Raw genomic sequence first — 22233 nt, forward strand, 5'->3', positions numbered from 1 at the left:
TCTCTTTACTAGTGTACACACACTAAGGAAAGGCCCTGTGAGCACACAATGAGAAGGTGGCCGTCTCCAAATCAAGGGAAGAGCCCTCACCACTGATCCTACTGGCACCTTGATCTTGGACTTCCAGTCTCCAGAACTGTGAGAAAATAAATTTCTGTTGTTGAAGTCACACAATCTTTGGTATTTTGTTATGTCAGCCCTAGCTGACTAAGACAGTGACCTTAAGCAATTGTCCTCTTTCTCTGGGCCTCATTTTCCTACAAAACAAGGGCAGTGGTTTAGTGCCTTACTCCTCAAATGTGGCCCATGACTAGCAGCGTGGTCATCACATGGGAGCTTGTGGGAAATGCAGAATTCAGGCTCCTCCTGGAGCCCCTGAATCCAAATCTGCTTTTTAACAAGTTCTCCAGGCTGTTCGCTTGCACATTAATATCTGAGAATTGTGGGTGTAGGTCATGTCTAAGGTATCCTCCAGGGTTGACATTTGATGCTATTTTATCCTATTTATCCTGTGCCCACATCTGCCTTCACTGTGTTCAGAATCACAGCCACTCCTGGGGGAGTAGCCTGGAGCTTCCCTGGAGTTGACTCAGGAGGGCTGAGCTGGCCTCCCTGACCTCTCCTCTTCTCTCTTCTACCTTGACCTCTCCTGGGGAAACAGGAAATGTTTACTCTCGGTGTGTAAATTCTTGCTGGGCCGGGAATTTCTCAGAAAGTTGCTAATCGGGATTACTGCAAGGAGCAGAGAGCATACCTGGTGAAGAAGGCTCTTCGCCTGAAGTGAGAATTGTATCTGCAAACAAAGAAGGACCAAACTCAAATGTCAGCTAAAAGGAGAATGGAATGTTGTGGTTTGAACAGCCGTGTGGTAGAAAATGGAAGAGCAAATGGATAGAACCAAGACTAGCACAACCCAGTTCTCCAGCACGTGCACTGGGTGGGCTAGATGAGTCAAAACATCACCTGAAATGTAACACACAGAGCCAAGCAGGTGGAAGTGTGGGCCCCCAGCCCGCACCTCCCTTGGGCACATCTGATTAAGACTAGCGCTACACGCAGAAGGTGTTCCTAGTGGAGGGACCAGTCCTGTGTCTATGGATGAATAAAGAGAACGTGAACCTTAAATTCTGTGAAAGGATGCTGGGACTTCTGTTTACATTGGGGCTTATACCATAGACAAATTATTCAGTACATATGTTCATTCGTCCAACAGAAAGAAGGAGAGTTGATTATATTTAACCTAAGAAATGTGACAGGCAGAAAACATTACCGGGGGGGGTGTCCACTTCTGCTGAGGTTGAAGATACACCTGTGTATGAGCAAAGAAAATAGGGCACTTAAAAATGAGAAAATGAGAGAAAGGATACTTCCATGTGTCTTCTTACTGAGGTTTACTTTGTAGTCAAAATGGTCATGGAGTAGGCTCATTTTCTAAATAGAACATGACAAGTGAGAAGCTGGTCTCATTAATTTAGACAGGACAATAAGAGAACCTTTACCAGATGGAGAGATTGCCTCTGCTGAGGTTGGAGAGATATCTACAGAAAAAGAGAAGAAGAAACTTCAATGCCAGTGAAGAGGACTCCTCGGTTTCTGTTTTTACTGAGGCTGTGTTGGGGACAACATTTTCATGGAACAGCCTAGACCGATAAGTGGACCTCCAAGAAGAGGCACTTAATGGGACAGTAGACAGTGTTTTACCTGGTATGGAGGTCACAGCAGTTGAGATTGAAGCTGCAGATGAACAAAATAACAAGGCAGCAATAAGACAGCCATATCAGACACACATGTTTCTATAAGACACAGGAGACATGAAGCTGGCCATCATAGATCAGGGTGACTGCCTTGTCCTGTCTTCCTGCTTTCCCAACTGGGGATATGGCAGGGTATCTCCAGATCCTCCATTGCCTCCAGGCTGCCCTTCTGCTCCTCGGGTCTTCACTCCTCTTGCCCACCCTTCACTTCTCCCCTTGGAGGTGGAGATTACCTAGCCAAAGGGCAACACTCATTGGTCCAAGTTTCCCCACTGTATGGGGCCCATCTAACAAGGATTCTGTAAATGGGGGACATGCTTTCCCTGGCCCTCCCTCCTTTCCTCAAATGGATGGGAGGCGCTGACCCAGGAAAGGGTGAGCTCTGCAGACTGGAACTTTCCCTAGGTGGGCTGTCCCAAGATCTAGACTGAGGGAAAAGAGAGAATGGCAAGTCCATTTTTCTCTTGTACTTAGCATTGTCCTCCAACCTAGCTTTATCAGTAATAAAGGCCATATTTTGGTGTTGACTCTCATATTTGATTTCTTGATTGCTTCAGCACCTAGAGTAGGGGAGAGCACCCTCTTTACTGTCCTCTCCCCTAAAATAAACCTCCAATACTCTATTTGTAGAGTTCTTGAACCTGAGTAATATCAGGAACTCCTTGGATAATTCCAACCAGCGTCACTCAAAATCTATGGTACAAGAGGAGAGCTACGTATTACCTTGATCCACTCTGCATCCCTTACCGCCTCAGCACAGAGCCATCCTCACTGAATACTGGTTGAATGTCAGGGAGGGTCAGTAAAAGCCATAGCTTGACACTCCACCATTCTGGCAGCACCCACATGGTGGTTGGTCTCCAGGAGAAACTCTCCCCATGGATGGTTAGACTGTCAGTCAGTCCAGTGAATGACTCATTGCTTATGTTTGGCTGAACTGGCTGAACTAATTTTGCCCTTGGCCCATGCATTTAGCTGGGTTGCCTAGAATTCACTCACCATCAGGGGACCTAGAGGTTGCTTTTGTGAGTCAGGTCAATACAAGCATACTTAAAAACTCTAAACAATCTAAACATTTGCTCAGGGCATAAATAGTTGTTTAATGAGCTCATTGAAAAATCAAATAAAAACATTTATAGCAAGCAAGATGAATGGAACCCAAAATAACATCAAAATTACCTGTTGAAGTGGCTACAGCAATACTCAAAGATTCTGGAAATAAGAAAAGGCAATTGGTCAAAACCTGGCAAATGGCAAAAATAATTGTCTTATAGTTAACTTGTTTTCTTTTCTCTGTTCCTGGGGTGTAGAAACCATACACTTCCTTTACTTAATCAAATCTTGATTCATTCATCTACTCTGTGGCAGGCGCGGTGCTAGATGCTAGAGCAAAACAACCAACAAATCAGATATGGTTCCTGCTCTGTAAAACTGCAGTTGTGACAAGAACAATGAAGGAGAGATGTGTGATGCTATGAGAACCTACGACTGGTGGTCCGACCTGGCCAGGGAGATCCCCTCTCTATCTTCCTCACTGCCCCCACACTACCTCCTGCTTGGCACGAGGTCTGGCACAGACTAGGTGCTCTGCTCATGGACAATGACAATCTGACAGCACACCATCCCCAAAGCTGTCTAGTCTTGGCCCTGGTGGCATGACAGAGGTGATCTTGTTGTCCCATTTGCCTACATTTGCAGTCAGCAGAGGGCATTACCGGGTGAAGGAGTCACTTCTGCCAAAGTGGAAATCATGCCTGAATATGACACATAAACAGGACAGTCAGTATTTATTTTCTGATTATACATAGTTCTGCCTTTCCTATGATCTCATCTATCAGGCTTCCTTGTTGGAAAATTCAAGTGTGAGGACTAGTTATTTCCCACCCTCCTGAGTAAAAGGTAAAGTACCCAAATTAAAAACATGTGAATGTTATAAATTAAAACTTTCTTGAAATGAAACACTTCCCTGTCCTTTTAAACAAAAGCTATTGATAATATTTTAACCTCCATGATTCAAGCTCATTAGGAAAAAAACGTTTTTGTTCAGGGTTGTCATAGAGAGGGGTCTCAAAGGATATTGAGGTCAGTGGGCATTTTTGCTCCATGTCACCACATTTAGAAAGTGTGGTGACATTTAATGGGTTTCTGAACACTTCTGCAGCTGTCAGACTATCTGTTAGCATTTCCTGCCATTGTATATGTGGCTTTTGTATGAGGTCTACCCCTCCCAGTTCCTCACCCCCTCCCCAATCTGTAGTCTCTCATAATACACAGTCAGTAGGGAGACTAGACGGCCAATTGTTATGAGTGCATAGAAAGTAAGAACAACAGGCTCGGTGGAACATGCCCGTGTGTATTCAATGCTTTACTTGGGCTTGAATGTTGGGACCTCAACTTGGCTGCGTAGAGGCCCTCCTCATCTATTGCTGGCTTCTAGTCAATTTTCCAAGGGATTAATTCAGCCAAGTGATTCCTGGACAAACAGTAAAATTGTACTATCTAGGTAGGACTTCAACACAGCAATACCCCTTAGATAGGTACGAAGAGGACAAATCAAGAGAAAACTTGTAATAGGGTGTAAGGACCAACTCTGTGGCTGAAACTGAGGTAGGAACTGTCAAACAGTTCCTACAAATTAAAGAAAATTGTAATTAAATACCATTCATGTCAATCAAGTTTGTTGGTAAAGAAGTTTTAAAAAAATCACTGTTTTCAAATTATGCCCCAGCCATGTTCATATTTGATTATGTTCTGTTCCTATTTGATTTCTTATTCTGTGTTTCATTAAGCTAAGAGAACAAATAATGGGGAAGTTGGTACATGGGTCTGGGACCCAAGAGACCCGGGTTCTAGACTCTGCTCTTTGGGTAACCAAGCATGTGAGCTTGGACAAGTCCCTTTGCATCTCTGAGCTTCAGCTGCTGCATCTGAAGGGCAGTCCATGGACCAGCAGCATCTGCACCACTTTGTTAGAAATGAGACTCTCAGGACCCACCCCAGACTTCCTGAATCAGAACCTGCATTTTAACAAGATCTCCAGGTGACTTATATGCACATTAAAGTTTGAGAAGCACCAAGCAGCCAAATGGAGATGCCCCCAGGCCCAGAACTAGTTGGCATGGGCCACGAGGAAACCAGACAGTACATGCCCAAATAAAGGGGAGCCCTTCCCTGATCAACTCTAGACAGTTGGTGCCCTGCCAAAATTCATGCTAGTATTTCCCATCCTTTGGTTTTTCCGTCGAAACTTGAAATCTGGACTTTTATATGAAATCTCTCATTTTTAAAATGTGAAATTAAAAAAAAATTGAACGTCACCTAGGCAAAACTCTCTTGTCTGAATCAAAACCCATCCATGGGTCAAAACTGGCCCATGGGCTGCCCGCTTGTGGCTTCATGTCTAGAACAATCTCTAAGGTTTTTTCCAGCTCTTGGAAAAATGTTACACTGGATGGTGCCATATCAAACTCGTCCTTTCCTAAAAGAGCTGGAGGCGGATTCTCACAATCCAACCACAAAGAGGGAAGTTTGTTTCATTGTCTCCTTTTCCTTAGAGGTCAGTTTCTACTAAGCCTGGTGGAGGGCTCTGAGATTTTGGAAATATGGACCATGGGCTACTTTCATAACTGTTTCCAGTTCAGAGAAAACTTGAGTCGAGTCGACTTGAGTTGAGTTAAGATAGTATTTCTCTGACTTACTTAGCCATATATTGACCAACTCAAGTCCTAAGATGATCTCCAGAGTGTCCAGGAGAGGGGAGTGCACAAAGGACATGTGAGTTGCTTACATTACAGAGCCAGGCAGGTCTGGGCAGGTGGCAGCACATGCGTCCCTCAGGAATGTGGCTACCAAGCTGCCATCACTTTGTGCTTGCACATGTGTATGCCACTCAGTCCCCAGGACAAACTCTCAGGCGACTATTTTCATCCTCCTGTTCTACAGATGAGGAAACCGAGGCTCTGAGAAGAAAGGGGACTTGCCCGTTGTCACCCTATTGGTTAAGTCTGGAGCCAGAACATAATTCCAGGTTCTCTGGCTCTAAATCCTGTGACGCTACATTTTCACTCAGAAGGTCTCAGTGGTCAAGGAAGTTTGAGAAACATTGGGTTAAGACAAGTTAACAAAAGATCCCTTACTGCAGGACTTGTCAGAGACTTTAATGTGCTAAAAGACCATGAAACTTCAAGAGATGGATATGGTATTTCCCCAACTTATTTGTCCACACAAATTCTTTTTTAAAATTTGCTTACCAATGGAGTGGAGGACTCCACTGTGAAACACACGTGGGAGATGTGTACTCTACTAGTTTCTGAAAATGCAGATTAGTGAAAGAGTTTTGCTTGAGATACCTGAAGTTCTGTGACTGTTACAAAATATTAACTCACTGAATACCCAAATGTGTGAACCCTGATGAGAATATGAATTAAGCTCGTGTGACTATAACTTGATTTCAGAGACCTGCTGTTGCACCCAGGAGGGAGGGAGCAAACTGGACATACTGTGTCCTAAGTACGGAAGGTGCGCAATTACTATCTGTTCAATTTACCATTTCATTCAAGGAATATATTCAACCCTAACTGTATGCAAGGCAATACATAGATGAGTCACAAAGCAAGAAAGAAAATAACATTACCAGGTAAAGTGGTCATTTCTGTGGCTGATGCTGAAATTGTAAAACAAAATTGAAACCGAAATAAGATAAAATTAAAGTAAAAATCCCACCCACAAATGAGAAATCTAGAAAATACATTTTTATTAAAAAATTTTATACCCCAGATATACTAAAGTTAGATGCAAAATGACTTCTGAAATGTGAAATTCAAAATAAGAAATATTTCTTGGATGAGACTGAAATAGAGACAGGGAAGCACGAAGGCAGGAGGTGAGAAATGTTCACCAGTTGTGAGAACAGTATAATCTCCCAAGATGGGTCGGAAAGCCTGTTTCACAGATGCAATGAAGAGGAAATACTTTCTAGAGAATTAAAATACCCCAAATTTTCCTAATCCAGACTTTAGGTTTGTACCATTGATTTCTCACCCTCACCAAACTAGTTTGTAACCCAGCACTAAATTGTCCGAATGTTAAACGACAGTGGTTCCTTAACATGATAAAGCATATTCTGACTCCTAACTCAACGTTCATTTACTTTTGCTAATGATCTATCAGGGTTGAAACTCAGATGATCCTGAACACTTGCCCTGGAATGTAAGCCTCACGAGGGCAGGATTGTGGTCTCTTGTGCTCATTACTACATCTTCGCTAGAATTGTCTGGTGCACCTAAAGTGCTCAATAAATATCTGTCAAACAAATGGATGGGTTAACTAAATCCTATGATCCTAGTTTTTGTTCCATAAAGTTAAGATAAGCTGGGCAGTGGACATTTTCATTTCATCTGATTTCCTTTTCTGTTCTACTTTTCTGGCAGCCTTAGATAATACAAAAATGGGATGAATTAAGAAAAGAAGAAAGGGAAACTATCTTAAACAGTCGAGGCCAAAAGGAAATGGTGTTGAAGCTTTCACCAAGGGTGTAGATGAGAGGAGCTGGGTTTTGTTCATGGAATTCCCAAAGCAGTGCTACAAAGTCAGCTTTAAAGCTCAAAACAGAAAATTTTAAGCAAAAGTCTTGGAAGTGCAGTTTACCCCAGTAGGTGGATAACAGAGGGGATCCAGTAGTTCCTTGAAGCTGGCAGAGACTGAGGGCTCTAAAGTGAACTCATGGATGTTGGCTCAAGCATTGGGTAGGTCAGGAAATTAAGAAAGGCTAAGAAAGACCAAGAGGCCTCCTGGAACCAACCCTGAGAACAGACCAGAGCATGTGTTTGGAGGACTGGAACTGGACCCAAGCTTCCTTATGTGCATTTCCAGGTCCCCCACCAAGAGGGGCTCTAGCAGCCTCAGGAGAAACAAAGAGTGAGTACCTGAGCAAATGACCCCGGCATCCTCACTGTGGCCACAGTTGTGCATGAACAAGCCTAGATGCCGGCAGTGGCCTAGCGTGGTCTCGTTGCCCTGGCACTGCACATTGTCCAGGAGGATGCTCCCCACACCCTCCACAAAGTGGCCATTCCCCAGGGCACCAATGCCCTCTCCGCAGTCCAGCAGCCGGCACACCACGTGGGCAGCGTTGATGTCCCAGAGGTCGTCACACACCGTCCCCCACGTGCCATTGTGGTATACTTCGATGCGCCCTTCACAGCGGCTCATCCCGTCCACCAACCTGATGACGGGCAAGTCTGGGGAAAACTCAGGGGTTTTATTGGAATGTGATCAGCTTGCCAGAAGAGCAAATTAGTGCTCACAAAGGCAGTGACTGGCTTTTCCAGGCTATTTCTGATTTCAAATATTCCGTTCCATAATTCCCATCTTTGGATATGAAATATGATCATTGCAAGGATAAGGGTAAAAATCTATTTTGGAGCTGAGTCATCAAATGGCTAACTAACAGCGTGGGATTGCATCAAACTCAACTTTCCATTATTTTCTTTAGTTCAAACTTGTTCCTTGGCCCAGATTCAAAGTTAAAAAAGTTTTAGAGAAGCAGAGACTAGACAAGTGGCCAGCTCTGCTGGTAACCTCTCGCTCCATATCAGCCCTGTGTTTTTTCAGCCCTGGGCGAGGCATGAATCTGGATGGGGACTGACATTACTGGCTGCAACCAGAGAATCCACTAGAGAGATTCAGTGACCAGGAAGCTATGAAAGAAACAATAAGAGGATTACCAACTGTAGGAGCTGATGCTGGGGCAGCTTCAGGACCTAAAAGAGAAAAGCCAAGGCATTCATGTTAGTGGAGGGGAACACTTACAAAACACTCATGGGGCACAAGCTGAGTGGGCACATGAATCCACATTTTTGCCAGCATGGTGGTTCAGGACATTCTCGCAAATGCAGCACCGTCAGAGGCAGATCAGCTTTCCTAAAGACTGAGCCCAAACTAGGTAGCATCTCTGAACTACCTTTCCCTTGTCTAGGTGAGACCCTGGCTTATTGACGCTAATTGGAAGCATCTATCTGAGCTTTTCCAGGGAGGAGCCACCAACAGCCACTCAGGAGATCTGAGGCTACAAAATGGGACAGACGAGGGTTTGATGCCATTTTAATTCAGAGTTGTCCAAACACTCACCCTTCAGATTAAAAGACTATCGAACAATAGAGTGGGATAGAAATGTCCTCACCCCGTCTTCATCTTCATCCCACAGGAACTTCATCTCCACCCCACCCACTGAGGAGGGAGGGAGTGGCTCTGGGCTGTGGAGAGACTTGCCAGTCGGGTGGGGGTTGCAGATGTTTATTGAGTACATCATTTAGTAACAAAGGATAACAAAACAGAGTTCTTAAATATTCATTCAGCTTTTTGGACAGTTGCATAAAAATTGCCCCTAATGACAAGAAAGACCCAACTATGGCAATCAACAAATCAGGAGGGTATTCATATATAGAACTCCCTGAGAAATAGCTTCATGAGAAACTGATGAGATTGACACGCAGAGAAAAATCATTCCTGGAAATTAAAAATTGTCCCAGAGCAGGGACACAACTTCCTGCTTCCTATGTATGATTTTGCCCATAGGATCTCTTCCCTTCTTAGGGCCAAGCTGTGACATTGGCACACTTGACACTTGTGTGATCAACACCCTGGGTTGTCTGGATCTGAGGGGTTCCTGAGACAGGGACTTTCAGGCTAAAACTGGGAAAATTCCAGGCAAACTAGGACAAGTTGTTCACCTGACCTGGAACCCCAAGCCTTTCAGGTTTGACCTGCCTGGCAGCTATGGCTCTGCTGCTTGTGGGGGAAACCCAGCCTTGGGAGAATTTGTGTACCCGAGCAGACGACCCCGGCATCCTCGTGGTGCCCACAGTTGTGGACAGACAGGCCCCGGTGGTGGCACTGCCCCAGGCTGGTCTCACTGCCTGTGCACTGCACATCATCCAGGAAGATGGGGCCAGAGCTGTCACCAAACAGGCTGCTCCCTGGGGCCACCAGGGCCACCCCACAGCCCAGCTGCTGGCACACCATGTGGGCAGCAGGCATGTCCCAGAGGTCGTCGCACACAGTTCCCCAGGTGCCGTTGTGGTGGATCTCCACGCGGCCTTCACACCTGCTCCTCCCATCAACCAGCCTCACCATGGGCAGATCTGCAGGAGCCAAGAGCCAAGATGGCTTAGAAGGTTCCCTCTATTCTTGAACAAGACAGCGTTCCAGTCAGAGGCCTCTACCCTAGTTTGCAGTTTACCATTCAGGCAGCATATATCCCCTGGGAGATTATAGATGCAGAGGAAATGAGAGGACTGCTTTGTGTATCTGAAATTTAGCACAAACTCTACAATGTTTTTCCTAAAACTGGGCAGTTTCTTTATGGGGATACGTGCTGCGAGCTGGCTTTGTAGAAAAGACACTTAAAAACAACCTTCTGCTTTCATTCTTTTTTAGGTGTCATTTCTCATATCATTGCTCTAAAAATTCAAAACAATTCAGCTGAATGCTTGGAGTTTAGACTTTGCATTTTTAACCCAACTCTTTCCAAGAATACTATAAAATTCTCAGGATAGAATTAATTTAACTTTCCTTGAATTAAAAATTGTAATGCATTTATTGGGGGTGATGGAGGTGGTTGGGGGCTGGAAAAGCGAGCAGAAGAGATGGCGTCGCTGCTGCAAGAGGGGAAGGAATTGACCAAGTCAGAGCGACCTCTGAACCAAAAGAAGATGAAGTCAATTCTCAGCTTCTGAGTCCCAGAGATTGGGGCTGGTTCAGGGGGTCTCCTTTGAGAAGGGTCCACAAGAGCGCTCTGTGCATCAGGACCTCAATACAGGCCTTGCAATGATGCTACTGAGGGTGGGTGGGTGACCTGGCTCTTCTTGAAAAGGTCCCTACATGAGGAGAATCCACCACATCACCTGCTTGACTCTAACGAGTACAACTCTTATTCTATACAGCGCCAGGACCATGAGAATAATATTGGCTATATTTCTGTTGGCCACAGATGTGGGGAACCCAGCCTAAGAAAAATAGTTACAAAATATAAGAACCGGAAAAAGTACCTATTGGATGGAAAACATGTGGCTGTTTCCCCAGAGCTGAAGAAACTATACATGTAAGAAAAAAAAAAAGTACTCATAAGTACACTGCAAACAAGTACAGTGAAATTTCATACTCCTCTCAAAAACCATCTCAGTCACATGCATGAGTTTGCTTTTAAACAACCCCACTCGATCTCTATAAAATAGTTATCCTTTAAAATGTGACAGCAGCTCATAAATGTGTACACATTATTCTGATTAAGAATAAGAAAGTAAAAGAAAAAAAAATTGATGTCGGGAGTGTGAAGATAAGGCCCCACAGGCCTGGGGCACCTTGTCAGAACCACAGAGCTCAGCTGCAGCATCTTGAGTCCCAGGTGGGCTGCAGGCAGAAGAGTATCTCCCGCCACAAGGCCCACCTGCCCCCAGAACCTCCCACCCTCTCTGGCCTGCTACGGCCTCTGTTGCACGAACCATCACTGTGGGTCAAGAACTGGTGTCTCCGAGGCCTGCTGAAATGCAGATCTCACATGCAGGAGGGATGACACATCGGCCTGTGAACACCCAGAGCAGCTGCTCCTCTGGGTGCAGAGCCGGGCCTCATGGGAATGGGAAATTCTCTGGGTCATCTGGGAGGGTGGAAAGGTCTGAACTCAGAACACCGTCAAGGAAAGTTAAGGCTGGAAAGGGAGACCCAGCGTGGGACCCCTGCACTAGATGGCTAGTCACCAATACCCGGATAAAGTGGATGTGAACTCACAGACTCCTGGATGTACAGCGGCTGCAGAATCTGCAAAGATGGAGGAAACATGAGAGCGGTTTAATAATAGAAAGCAGGATGCTGGGGTGGCTCAAAGGTCATTGTCTCAGTTTAAATGGGACTCAACAATGCTGGTAAACAACTGTTCTTAAACATCTAGGACTGTCCCCTCTGGGTTTTTACAGCCGGGTGTGGATTGTATCACCTGGCTAAAACTTTGAGGTAGTGATTCTGACAGAATTTGCCTTAGTAACTAAAATACCACCACAAACAACAAAATAGCTAACATTTTTGTGTGTTTATGGTGTGTTATATGCTTGACTAAGTGCTCTATTTGGAATGCCTCATTTAATTCTCCCAACAACTTCGTGAGAAAAGCACCATTATTTCCTTTATTTTACAATTAATTTACCTTTGTGGACATTCAAGATGAATGGCGCCCTCCCATATATTAAACAGCTAGCATATTTTTCGGAGTTAGAACAGAAATTTGCTGTTCCAGACATGGGGGAAGGTTTAAGGCACAGATGTATTTCCAGACTCTCTCTGTAAATTCCAGGTTTGGCCTGGGGAGCTCCATGAGTGGCCCAGAAGACACTTGAGCTCACTGAGCAGATGACACCAGCGTCCCTGTGTGCACACAGTTGTGGGTGAACCAGCTGCCATGAAGACACTGCCCCAGGGAGGACTGGCTTCCAGGTGAGTTGACATCGTCCAGGATGAGGCTGCCTGACCCAGGGCTGAAGCTGTCCCCTGGGAGGGCAGACACAGCCAGGCCACAGCCAAGCTGCCTACAGACCCTGTGGGCATCTTCTATGGCCTGGTGTCATCACACACCGTGCCCCAGGTGTGGGTGTGGTAGACTTCCACTCAGTCCGCACACCTGTTTGACGCATTCACCAGCTGCAGGCCCAGACCTTGGTGGACGTTCTAAACAATGACCTCCATCAAGGTTCATCCAGAAAGGCCACCAGAAGAGCCAGTATTTCCTGGAAATTGTGCACTGATAATCGGTAATAAGAAATCTACCCCTTCCTTTCACTTTGTGTCATTCATTTCAGTTATTTTTGCCTTGGGTATTATTCAGTGGTTTTTTTGTGGGTACAATTGGTTAAGGAACGATTGTGCTCCTTAGCCAGCTGGCCCAGACACCTGCATCACTGCATAGCTGCCTCCTTCTCTTTCACTACGTGTTGTGAAGTCTTGGTTTCTGGCATGCACGGGGTTTGTTGAATTTTCATGAGAAGCTGTCATGCACACACTAAGTGGAGGGTGTGTGTGTGTGCATGTGTGTGTAAGATTCTCTGCGTGCCTTTGCACACCTTGCTCCAGTGACAACAATGGTAATTCCCGTCTATGTTGTTCCCAGGATCAGGTGCAACCGCATATGTGAAGATGCTCTGGGGAGTGTAAAGAGCAGTCATTACAGGCTGACCCCCATGCTCAAAGGGCAGTGTTACGAAAGGGAGTAGAGGATATGCTCTGAACACAGCCAGGGTGAGCTCACAGTGGGAAGGGGTGGAGATTTGGGCTCAGAGGCTACCCTCAGCATTCCTAAGTGCCAGCTTCCAAACTCGTCCCCAAAAGCCATTCTTGCATCTCACAGCTTCTTTCTTCTCACTTTCCAACCACAGATTTTCCAGGTGAACCTGGACATTATGGCCCTTTCTCCAGCCACAGGCTTTCGGATGGCTAGCCTGAGCCTGCGGAGGGGTGTGTTTCCACAGGGACACTTCCTCCCACAATAAGGCTGGAACTTTTCTGAGCTAAAACTCTGTGAAAGGAAGGCAATTGAAGAGAGAAGAAAAGATTACCTGTTGATGTGGGCAGCTTTGTGGGCTCTGGAAACGATGCTAAGGACAGACAGAAAAATGTCTTAAATGTCAAACACATTTAACTCCGAGTTACCTGTCGGTGGGCTCTCCACCTTGTGGATTATCTACAGTTTCTGATTCTAAATTGACCCCCTTTCCCAGTCCTTTTTCTGTGGGGGTTACTCCTTCCATCACCCATCTGGTGTGTGCGCAGGGCACAAGAGCCAGCTGATACAGGCTCAAGAAAATCAAAGCACGGTGGTTGCTAGATTTTGTTGTAAACAGATATAGTTTAAAGTCAAGAAAGCATTCTTGGGCATCACTGCTGTTCAGTATAACTCACTCTGGTGCTTCCTTTGAAGGTTTGGGGCCTTTCTTTTCCAACTCCTCCATGAGTGTTGTATTTTAGTCTTAAAGACACTGCATGGGAAAGCAGCTGACCTGATTTGAAATGTGACAACTATTGGGCCGATCACAAAGGCAGAGAAAGGCTAGCAAGACATGCTTTCAGCTCCTTTTACAGTTCTGTTGGGAAGAAAGCAGCACACAGAGATGCATCTCTGCAGTGCTCAGAACAGGTGCGGCGAGAAAACTACGGCTGACACGTAAATAGCGTGACCCACACGGCAAGCACTGCCCCAGCTCCTCCGCACGGAGAGCCACTGAATCCCACTGCGGCCTTAGGAGACAAATGCTGCTGTCCTCCTCCTCATCCTTGTCCAGAGGAGGAAATGGAGGCATGAAGTGTTTTGGGGATTTCTTCAAGGCCCCACAGCTGGAAAGTGATGAATCCAGGACATTTGACTCCTAAACCACTATCCTACTGTCCAAGGTGACTTTGCCAAGGCAAGTGACAGTTAATCAATTAAGAACAACTGAAGTTACCTGAAGCTGGGTGACTCACAGCAGCGGACGGTGTTGAGTAAGGCAGGGAGGCTACGAGAAACGCAAGTCAAAAGGTGAGGGTACATCACGTCCTTTCATTCTTCTTAAACCCAAGGGGTCCACTTGCTTATTTGAAACAGAAAAGTGCATGTCTTGTTTTGGGGAGAAACTTCACCTACTCTGGGCATCTGAGATGGCCCTGAGTTGCCATGGTTACAAGCTCCAGATGTCCTGGGTCTCCGGGTTCATTTCTGTCCTGCTGACAGACACTGCAATGTCATTTTGTGTTTTTTGGGCAAACTGTGGCCACAGTGATGGTCTGCTCGTGTGGAGCACCTATCTTGCCAGTTGGGTTGGTTTTGTAATTCTTCCTGGGTGTGTGGGTGTTGCCTCCCAGAGTAACTGTCAGGTTGTAAAGGGCAGAACCGCATTTATCTCAAGGACATACACCTGCAACTTCAGCACCAGGAGGGAGCCGAAAGGCTGGGATGACAGAGAACTCTGAGCTGCTGCTTTGTGACCTTCCCTGTCACCTCTGACCCACCCCCGCCACAGCTCTGGCCAGGGCCCTGGTTCCAAACCTCCTTGCTCTTTAGGCCCCCGGCCCTATCCTCTGATGTCACACTAGGCATGTGGCTTCACTCCTGATTTGCTCAGAACATTGATTCTGCCCCTTGACTTCTCTCCTCTTCTCTCAGAACCTTCCAGTACCTCCACCCCTGCCTTCCCTTTCATCCTATCTCAGGTCATTGCTGCCATGTCTAGCTGATAAGCCAGTTTGCCTCTTTCCAGCCAAACCTAGACGGATGGAGAGATAAATGGGGGCTTTGACTCCAACTACTGAATTTGTTTGCAGAAACTCAGCAGGGATAATGCTGAGGAATAGGAGCCTTGGGCTAGCACCTGTGCTCCCAACTCTGTGACTTTCAGCAAGATCTCTGTGTTACCTGTGAAACGAGGGGGTTGAACCAAAAAGATAGTTCCCAAAGGCATGACTCATCACTGGTGGGGTGTGAGAGAATTTGCCATGGTGCAACTTCTATTTTAAGGGTTACATATTTATTGCATTGAAATTTAAAAATTTACATTTAGTTCCATTCTGATTAAGAATATTTTCAGATATGCATGGGCATGAATTCATTAGACAGTTCACCATATATTTTAATTTTTAAACATTTTAACTTTGTGATATTGCATGTTTACTTTTATCTACTGCCTATTTATGGCAAGTGATCCTGGCTCTCCATTTATGGTGGTGATGGAAAGTTTCCTTGTAAAATGAGTTCATTTAAGTGAGAAAAGAGAGTCGATGTAAAGGAAAGGATTAAAATTATAATGTGGGTAGTAGGTGGGTGGTAGGTGGGTGGTAGGTAGTAGGTGAGTGGTAGGTGGGTGGTAGGTGGGTGGTAGGTGGGTGGGGGGGTGGGTGGTATGTGGTTGGTAGGTGGGTGGTAGGTGGTTGGTAGATGGGTGGTAGGTGGGTGGTAGGTGGTTGGTAGGTGGTTGGTAGGTGGGTGGTAGGTGGGTGGTAGGTGGGTGGGAGGTGGGTATGACAGGGATGGTGCAGGGCCATCTGAAGGCTGAAGCTTGGAAAACAGTGACACATGGCCTGTCCAGGACTTCCCTACTGCAGAAGACTCAGAGCTGGAATGTCATTTCACCCACCTGCTGCCTCAGCATCAGGCCCACCTGAGCAGATGACACCGGCATCTTCGTGGTGGCCACAGTTGTGAGAGAACCAGCCACTGTGCAGGCATTGCCACAGTCTGACTTCAGTCCCCACACACTCCACATCGTCCAGAGCAATGGGGCCCAGGCCTCGGTTGAAATGTGCCTGCCCGGGGGCCGACACAGCCCTGCCACAGGCCAGCTGCCTGCATACCACCTGGGCATCGTGCAGGTCCCAGCTGTCGTCACACACGGTCCCCCAGCTGCCGTTGTAGTGCAGCTCCACGCGGCCCTCACACCGGTGGCTGCCGTTGGTCAGCCTGAGCGCCACATCTGGGAAACACAGACATGCCCGACTCACTGCGCTGGGGGCGACCCCTTTTCTGCAGCTGTCGCGGAAGACATGGGCATCTCTTCTGAGCCGACCAGCTCTCAAAGCTCCACTCTCCCACGAGGGAGGGAACTACTGTGGGTTAAAGTGACTGCAAAGGGACTTTGGGTTTGATCTCTCACGTCAGTGTGATTTTCAGGGGGTGTTTTTTAAAGCTTTTTCCCTGGAAAGGACTGTCTACTTCACAGAGGCCAAAGGAGGCCCCTGAAAGCCCTGTGTGGAGTGGGAAGCCCCAAGCACGTGAACACTGGATACTGCTGCTCTTGGTGGGGAACAGCGTTCTCCAGGCAGATGAAAAGACACTACGCATGCGTTTTGAATGAAACAGGCTCAAAGAGAGCATCAGCTAACCCTTTCCCAGAGCATGTGATGTGCGCTAATATGAGAAGATGCATGTGCACGCGTGACTCCACATCTGACCACTTTCTCCAGTCAGATCTTGGGGGTAAACTGAGGAGGGGGGAACCACTTTCAAGTCCCTAGTGTCCAGGCATGGAGTGGGCCATCCAACCTCGCCCTCAATACCAAGCAGAGACAGGGGCTAAAATGACTGAAGGACCTACCAGTGCCGTTCTCGTCTTGCATGAGAGACTCATAGGATGCATGAAAGCCGATGTTGGTGATGATAGCGTCGCTGTGGAAGACCACCGTTAAGCGATTTGACGAGGAGGTAAATATTGGCATTGCACCAGAACAGAACCTTCCCAGAGAAGAAGATTCACTTTGTGACCCATCAAAGATTTCAATGAAGTCGTACGGACAGCCATAGAAATTTTCCATCCTGTGAAGTAAGGATATCATTCAGACTCAATCCCCTGGGGCTTTTTCCCAGTGAGCACTGCCCAGATGGGTTCAGGAAGGGTTCTGGAAAAGCTGTCTGAAACCTACATCTCTTCACACAGGTCAGAGGAAATGATCACCCCGTTGACACAGGCAGTACGTATCCTGTTTCTAAAAATCTTTTAATTTTTAAAATTTTCATTCAATTGTACTTTTTGAATATGTATTATAAGTACAAGGAATACAATTTAAGTGGTACTGGCAAGTATTTGGTGAAAAGTAAAATTTTTCTCCCACGCCTGACTAGTGCCCCTCACTTCATTCCCCTTCCCAGAAGCAGCTACAATGAACTGCTCCTTTCCGGGGATGGTCTACGCACAAATGGCAGCGACTCTACTACTGTCCATGGTTTTCTTGTAGATCATTCCATAACAATACACCTTAGATGTGGGACAACAATATATGAGTGTACCAAAATCTGCATATCTGATCCCACACTGATGGGCAGCTAGATTATTTCCAACCTATTGCTACTATAAGAATGCTGCCCTGATTGTCCTCGGTGCACAGGAGCCTTTATCTGTGGACTAAATTCCCAGAACTGGAATTGCTGGGGTAAAAAATCCATGTATTTAAAATTTTGATCAATACTACTTTTGAAGAAAAATCACTTTTGAGAATTGAATATGGAAGTTGGGTGTTTTTCTTTTCATGGAGGTGAGGGAGCAGGCAGTATTCCTGGTGTCTGTAATCAAGTGAAGAGGATAGTAAATGTAGGCAGTATTTACTTACTTCACCACTGCAAATGTAAGTTTGACATGAGCCCTGATATCCACTTGTATGTCCCAGGCACACACCACATTTGTGGGGTATTTTTTAGGGTACCAAGGACTGGAGAAGGAGCCTGAATGATTTGTGAGCAAACCACCACAGTGGAAATTTTCATCTGCAAGAAACAATGAAGAAACCCCATGAGAAGGGTGCATTGGCCTCTGCTGGTGTTTTTGGAAGGGTCAAGAGGGGATGGAGTGAGGGCAGAAGGAAGACCTTGTTCTGGGGCTGCTTTGGCTGGTAACTGACAAAGTCAGCTTTGGAGACTCCTCTGAGTTTCCAATTCTGTTCATTACCAGACAAGATCGTTACATGTGCCTATCAAGCTTATGGGGTTATTGTGAAGGGAAATGATGGTGACATACCAGGGCTTTATGAACCCATGTGCACAGACAGGTGTGAGCACACGTTTTAATGAAAGGGATGTGAAGACAACGCAGCGATGCGACAAAACAGCATGGACTAGAATTTCCTCCGTTTTATTATCCACAGACCCTGGCTGAAATCAAGACCAAGATTACTTAAAGCATCCCATTAATGGCTGAAATATTGGATCTGGTGTGGAATTTGTTAAAGGCACTTCTGTGCTGGGGCTTTTCACGTGTAAAAGGAAGAAAGAGCATTCATCTAGTTGCTGGAAGTGCTAAAACTGAAAACTGAGCAAATATCAAACCATGCGAAGGGTTTCAATAAAGCTGAAGTACCTTTAGGGGGGCTGTCACCAGGCGGGTCTGTGAAAACACATGGAGAAAAAATGATACCGTAAGCAAGGGCTTTGATCCAGAATGCTCCTTTAAAGTACTTGAAAATATTGACACTCGCAGCTGTGATTTCTCTGTGTCCCGGTGAACAGAGAAGATGCTGCCCCTGGGGTTTCTCTTTCCTTGCTCCCCCCAGCATCTACCGCATGATCATTACTGCAAGCAATCAACCCTCTGTTCACAGCAGATACTGACTCAGAGAACCCCAGTGGCCCAGAGATGCATTTCTGGTGAGTTTGAACCCTCGTTCTCTCCTAACTCTCTCCCACCTCTCTCCCCACCCTCTGCTGCCCCTAGCCCCACCATTTTATCAACACTAATGAGCTGCATTGCTCTTGTTAATTAGCAGCTGAGAATTTATGCTGTCAACTGTGCCCCAAATTCAGGATAAAGGATTCACATACATCAGGGACCTGGCAACAAGTTGAAAAGTATGGAAGAGCAATACCTGTTGGTCTTAGTTTTGGATTGCCATCGATACCTACACAAAGACACAAGAGATAATGAGAGATGGATTGAGTAAGGCAGTCACGTAATTCATAAAAAAAAAAAATCAGGTTCCTTTTTTTTAGGATTAAATACATTCTATTCTCGGCAGCTAGGATTGTAGTAGTAAAACCAGTCAATATTGGTTAAAGACTGTTAGCCTATGGCAGCCCACTGGGTGAGGGAGCACACTCTGCTTCTCAGTCTCGTGATGGCTCATCCAGTTGCCGCAAGTGCTGAAACTGAAAAGGTGGTATTTATTTACTTTTGGTCAGTGATGGGGATGAAGGAGCTTTAGTAACAGAGCCGAGCTCAGTCTTTGGCACAGCACCTGTTAGGCAATACTTACAGAGTACGGACCTGTGTGTGATCTTGGATATGCCTTTGTTGTCTCATCAATAAAATGAGGATGCTAATAGTCTCTACTTTATTAGTATGCATTAGTATTAGTATTTATTAGTATGAATGAGAATATGAACGCACTGGTTTCAGCAGAGAGCCTGGCACATGTCAAGCACGCTTTGGACACCAGCTACTATTCCTATTCAGGAGAGAGTGGCTTGTTACCAACACATGGCATGTCTATCCAAGAATGGGATGTCTGATGATACAAACCACCTACTTAACCTTTTAAGGTGGGTCTTTGAACATTTTACAGGCACAGCAATTTTAGAGGAAGAAAACTAACTCTTAAGCAAATTGATTTAAAAAGACGGCTTAAAGTCCAGGGCTCCTTTCTGAGTAATTGCCTGCAGGTGTTGACTTCTTCCTTCCCAGAGGCTGCTGGTGGGTGAGACTCCCTTTCTGAAGTGTACTCTGTCCCATGAAGGCTCACCTGAGCAGATAGCACTGGCATCCTCGTGGTGCCCACAGTTGTGGGAGAACCATCCATTGTGTGTGCATTGCCACACCTTGGCTTCATTCCCTATGCACTGCACGTCATCCAGCATGATGTGGCCAGTGCCCCCTTCAAAGTAGCTCTGAGCTGGGGCTGACAAGGCCTCACCACAGCCGAGCTGCTGGCATGCCACCCTGGCATCTGTCAGGTCCCAGCTGTCATCACACACCGTGCCCCAGGTGCCATTGTAGAAGACCTCCACCCGGCCTTCACACCTGTGACTGCCATTCACCAGTCTCAGGGATGCACCTGGGGGACAAGAAAACAGGCTGCTGAGCTGTGGTGCTGTCCCCACACTCTAGGACCTTCATCAGATAGAGCATGCCCAGCACTTGGGCATATTTTCCCACATTGGGCTGTTGGAGTCTAGGCAGGGTGGCCCTGTGCCCTGATTTGCCCGCAATATTCCTGGTTTATGACTGTTGTAAGGATCCAGGAGATCCTAAGAGATCTATATGAGTGTTCTGGAGTGTTTTTGTATTGAATTCAGATGGAAGTAGGTGGGTTGTAGTTGTAGTTTGAGATAGTTTTGTTCCAGAAGGATTTGCCCTATTGCATTTTCTCTTCCTTTGGAGAAGAAGGAGGCCCTCATTTGGATCCTTCATCTACACACACAGCCAATGCAAGATATGAGATTTAACCATCTGTTTCTTCAGCTGGGATGTTCTGGTGGAGGAAGATGACAGTGAGAGGCAGAGCAGGGGGAGGGTGGGCTGGGGCCTGTTAGTGTCAGAGCGGATGTCATTAATGAAGGTGGGCTCCGCAGGTCAGATTTAGGAAGCATCTCCTCTCTTAAAGGGAAAGGACACAAATTAGATCTACTTCCTTCTAGGTAAGTATTAGGACACCTACCACTGTCCCTTTCATCTTGCCGAATGGCATTGTACAGAGCATAAAACCCTGTATTGGTTATCATGGCGTCACTTCTGAACACTGCGGTCATGATGTTCGAAGAGGAGAGGAAGGTGAGATCCGAGCCAGCACAAAATCTGCCGCTGGAGAGTGAGGCAACTTGCTGTCCATCGAACACTTCAAGAAAGTCGAAGGGGCACCTAGAGACGTCTTCTAATCTGAGGAGGCACAGGCAGAGTTAATCTCCCCAAGGAAACGTGCAGAGATGTCTTAAATAGAATCATCATTTGCATCACACCCAGACAGAAACTGCAATCATCCTGGCCACCTCCTTGCAACCACACACTCCACTAGTGGCCCTGACCTCTTAAATATCTCTTGAACCTGCCCTCCTGTCCTTCCCTATTGGGACTGCCCAGGTCAGTCAGCCTTTGATCCTCTCTCACCTGGTTGATTTCAGCGGCCTCCCAACTGGAATAGTGGCTTTCAGTCTCTCCCACTATCTTCCTCTCAACTTCGAGTGTCTCCTGAATGTCCCCCGGCTCTTTATTCACACCCTGCCACTCTCTGGGGTGGTGGCAAGTGTCTACTAGGGTCTTATTGGGTAAAACTCTCAACATGTCCCAGAGAAGGGATAAGTGGTCACAACTGTAAAAGCTCCAAGGGCCTGTTGAGTAGGACTCTTCCCTCTGATGCCCCAAATTGCCTGGTTCAAATCAAGTGTTTTCATGACATGTTTCATCCAACTTGGATGATCAGAGAAGCTGGCCCTGATCATCCTGCCTAGTGTTCTCTTGACTTTCTCCTATTGCCATATATGCACATTTGTTTTCTTCATAGCACCTATCAACTTATCACTAATTGAAATTGTCCGTCAAGTTACCAATTTATTTGAGTACTATTTGTCTCCCTATCTACAATGCAAATTCCGTGAGGGTAGAGATCTTGTCTGTCTTATTCAGCCCTATAAACCCATTCCTAGACCAGGACCCACACAAAAAGTGGCATCACTAAACATACACTAAAGAATGTCAACATTTATCTAACACAATGAAAATGTGAGATATGCACATTGGCATTTAAACAACAGTAAATAGCCTTTGATGCATGCATTATAAGTGCTCATTGCATAATACATACACAATGGACACAATTACATTTGTGTACAAACTGCTGAATTTGAAAACCTGTTTATTGCGGAACATATCTATTCCAGTAAAGTAAGAGCCAAGTGCCTCAAAATAACCCATTTTTAAATTTAGAAAAAGTGATAACATTTGTGTGTAAGGTGACAGCAGTGTGACAGTAACAGGTGACACTGTAATCT

The 22233-nt window shown here is 46.0% G+C and overlaps 1 protein-coding gene across 7 annotated transcripts in view; it reads right to left on the reverse strand.

The window, feature by feature from the left end:
* LOC106826678 (scavenger receptor cysteine-rich domain-containing protein DMBT1-like) overlaps positions 1-22233 on the reverse strand; it is a 117305-nt gene that overhangs the window by 15925 nt on the left and 79147 nt on the right. For 2 of the 7 annotated variants that reach the window (XM_070481539.1, XM_070481535.1), the window contains exons 38-56: positions 20907-21124; positions 19992-20303; positions 19119-19151; positions 18614-18640; positions 17871-18024; positions 16862-17079; positions 15905-16240; positions 14240-14290; positions 13355-13393; positions 11541-11570; positions 8480-8515; positions 7679-7993; positions 6388-6417; positions 3470-3508; positions 2934-2966; positions 1702-1734; positions 1500-1538; positions 1271-1309; positions 755-793 (exon numbers count right to left, since the gene is read on the reverse strand). In XM_070481539.1, the coding sequence (XP_070337640.1) occupies positions 755-793; positions 1271-1309; positions 1500-1538; positions 1702-1734; positions 2934-2966; positions 3470-3508; positions 6388-6417; positions 7679-7993; positions 8480-8515; positions 11541-11570; positions 13355-13393; positions 14240-14290; positions 15905-16240; positions 16862-17079; positions 17871-18024; positions 18614-18640; positions 19119-19151; positions 19992-20303; positions 20907-21124 (2021 nt within the window). The remainder of the gene's footprint in view (positions 1-754; positions 794-1270; positions 1310-1499; positions 1539-1701; positions 1735-2933; positions 2967-3469; positions 3509-6387; positions 6418-7678; positions 7994-8479; positions 8516-11540; positions 11571-13354; positions 13394-14239; positions 14291-15904; positions 16241-16861; positions 17080-17870; positions 18025-18613; positions 18641-19118; positions 19152-19991; positions 20304-20906; positions 21125-22233) is intronic. The other 5 variants (XM_070481540.1, XM_070481538.1, XM_070481547.1 and 2 more) reach the window with 4 other exon arrangements.

Source organism: Equus asinus, chromosome 2 (assembly GCF_041296235.1).
Source record: "Equus asinus isolate D_3611 breed Donkey chromosome 2, EquAss-T2T_v2, whole genome shotgun sequence".
NCBI lineage: Eukaryota > Metazoa > Chordata > Mammalia > Perissodactyla > Equidae > Equus > Equus asinus.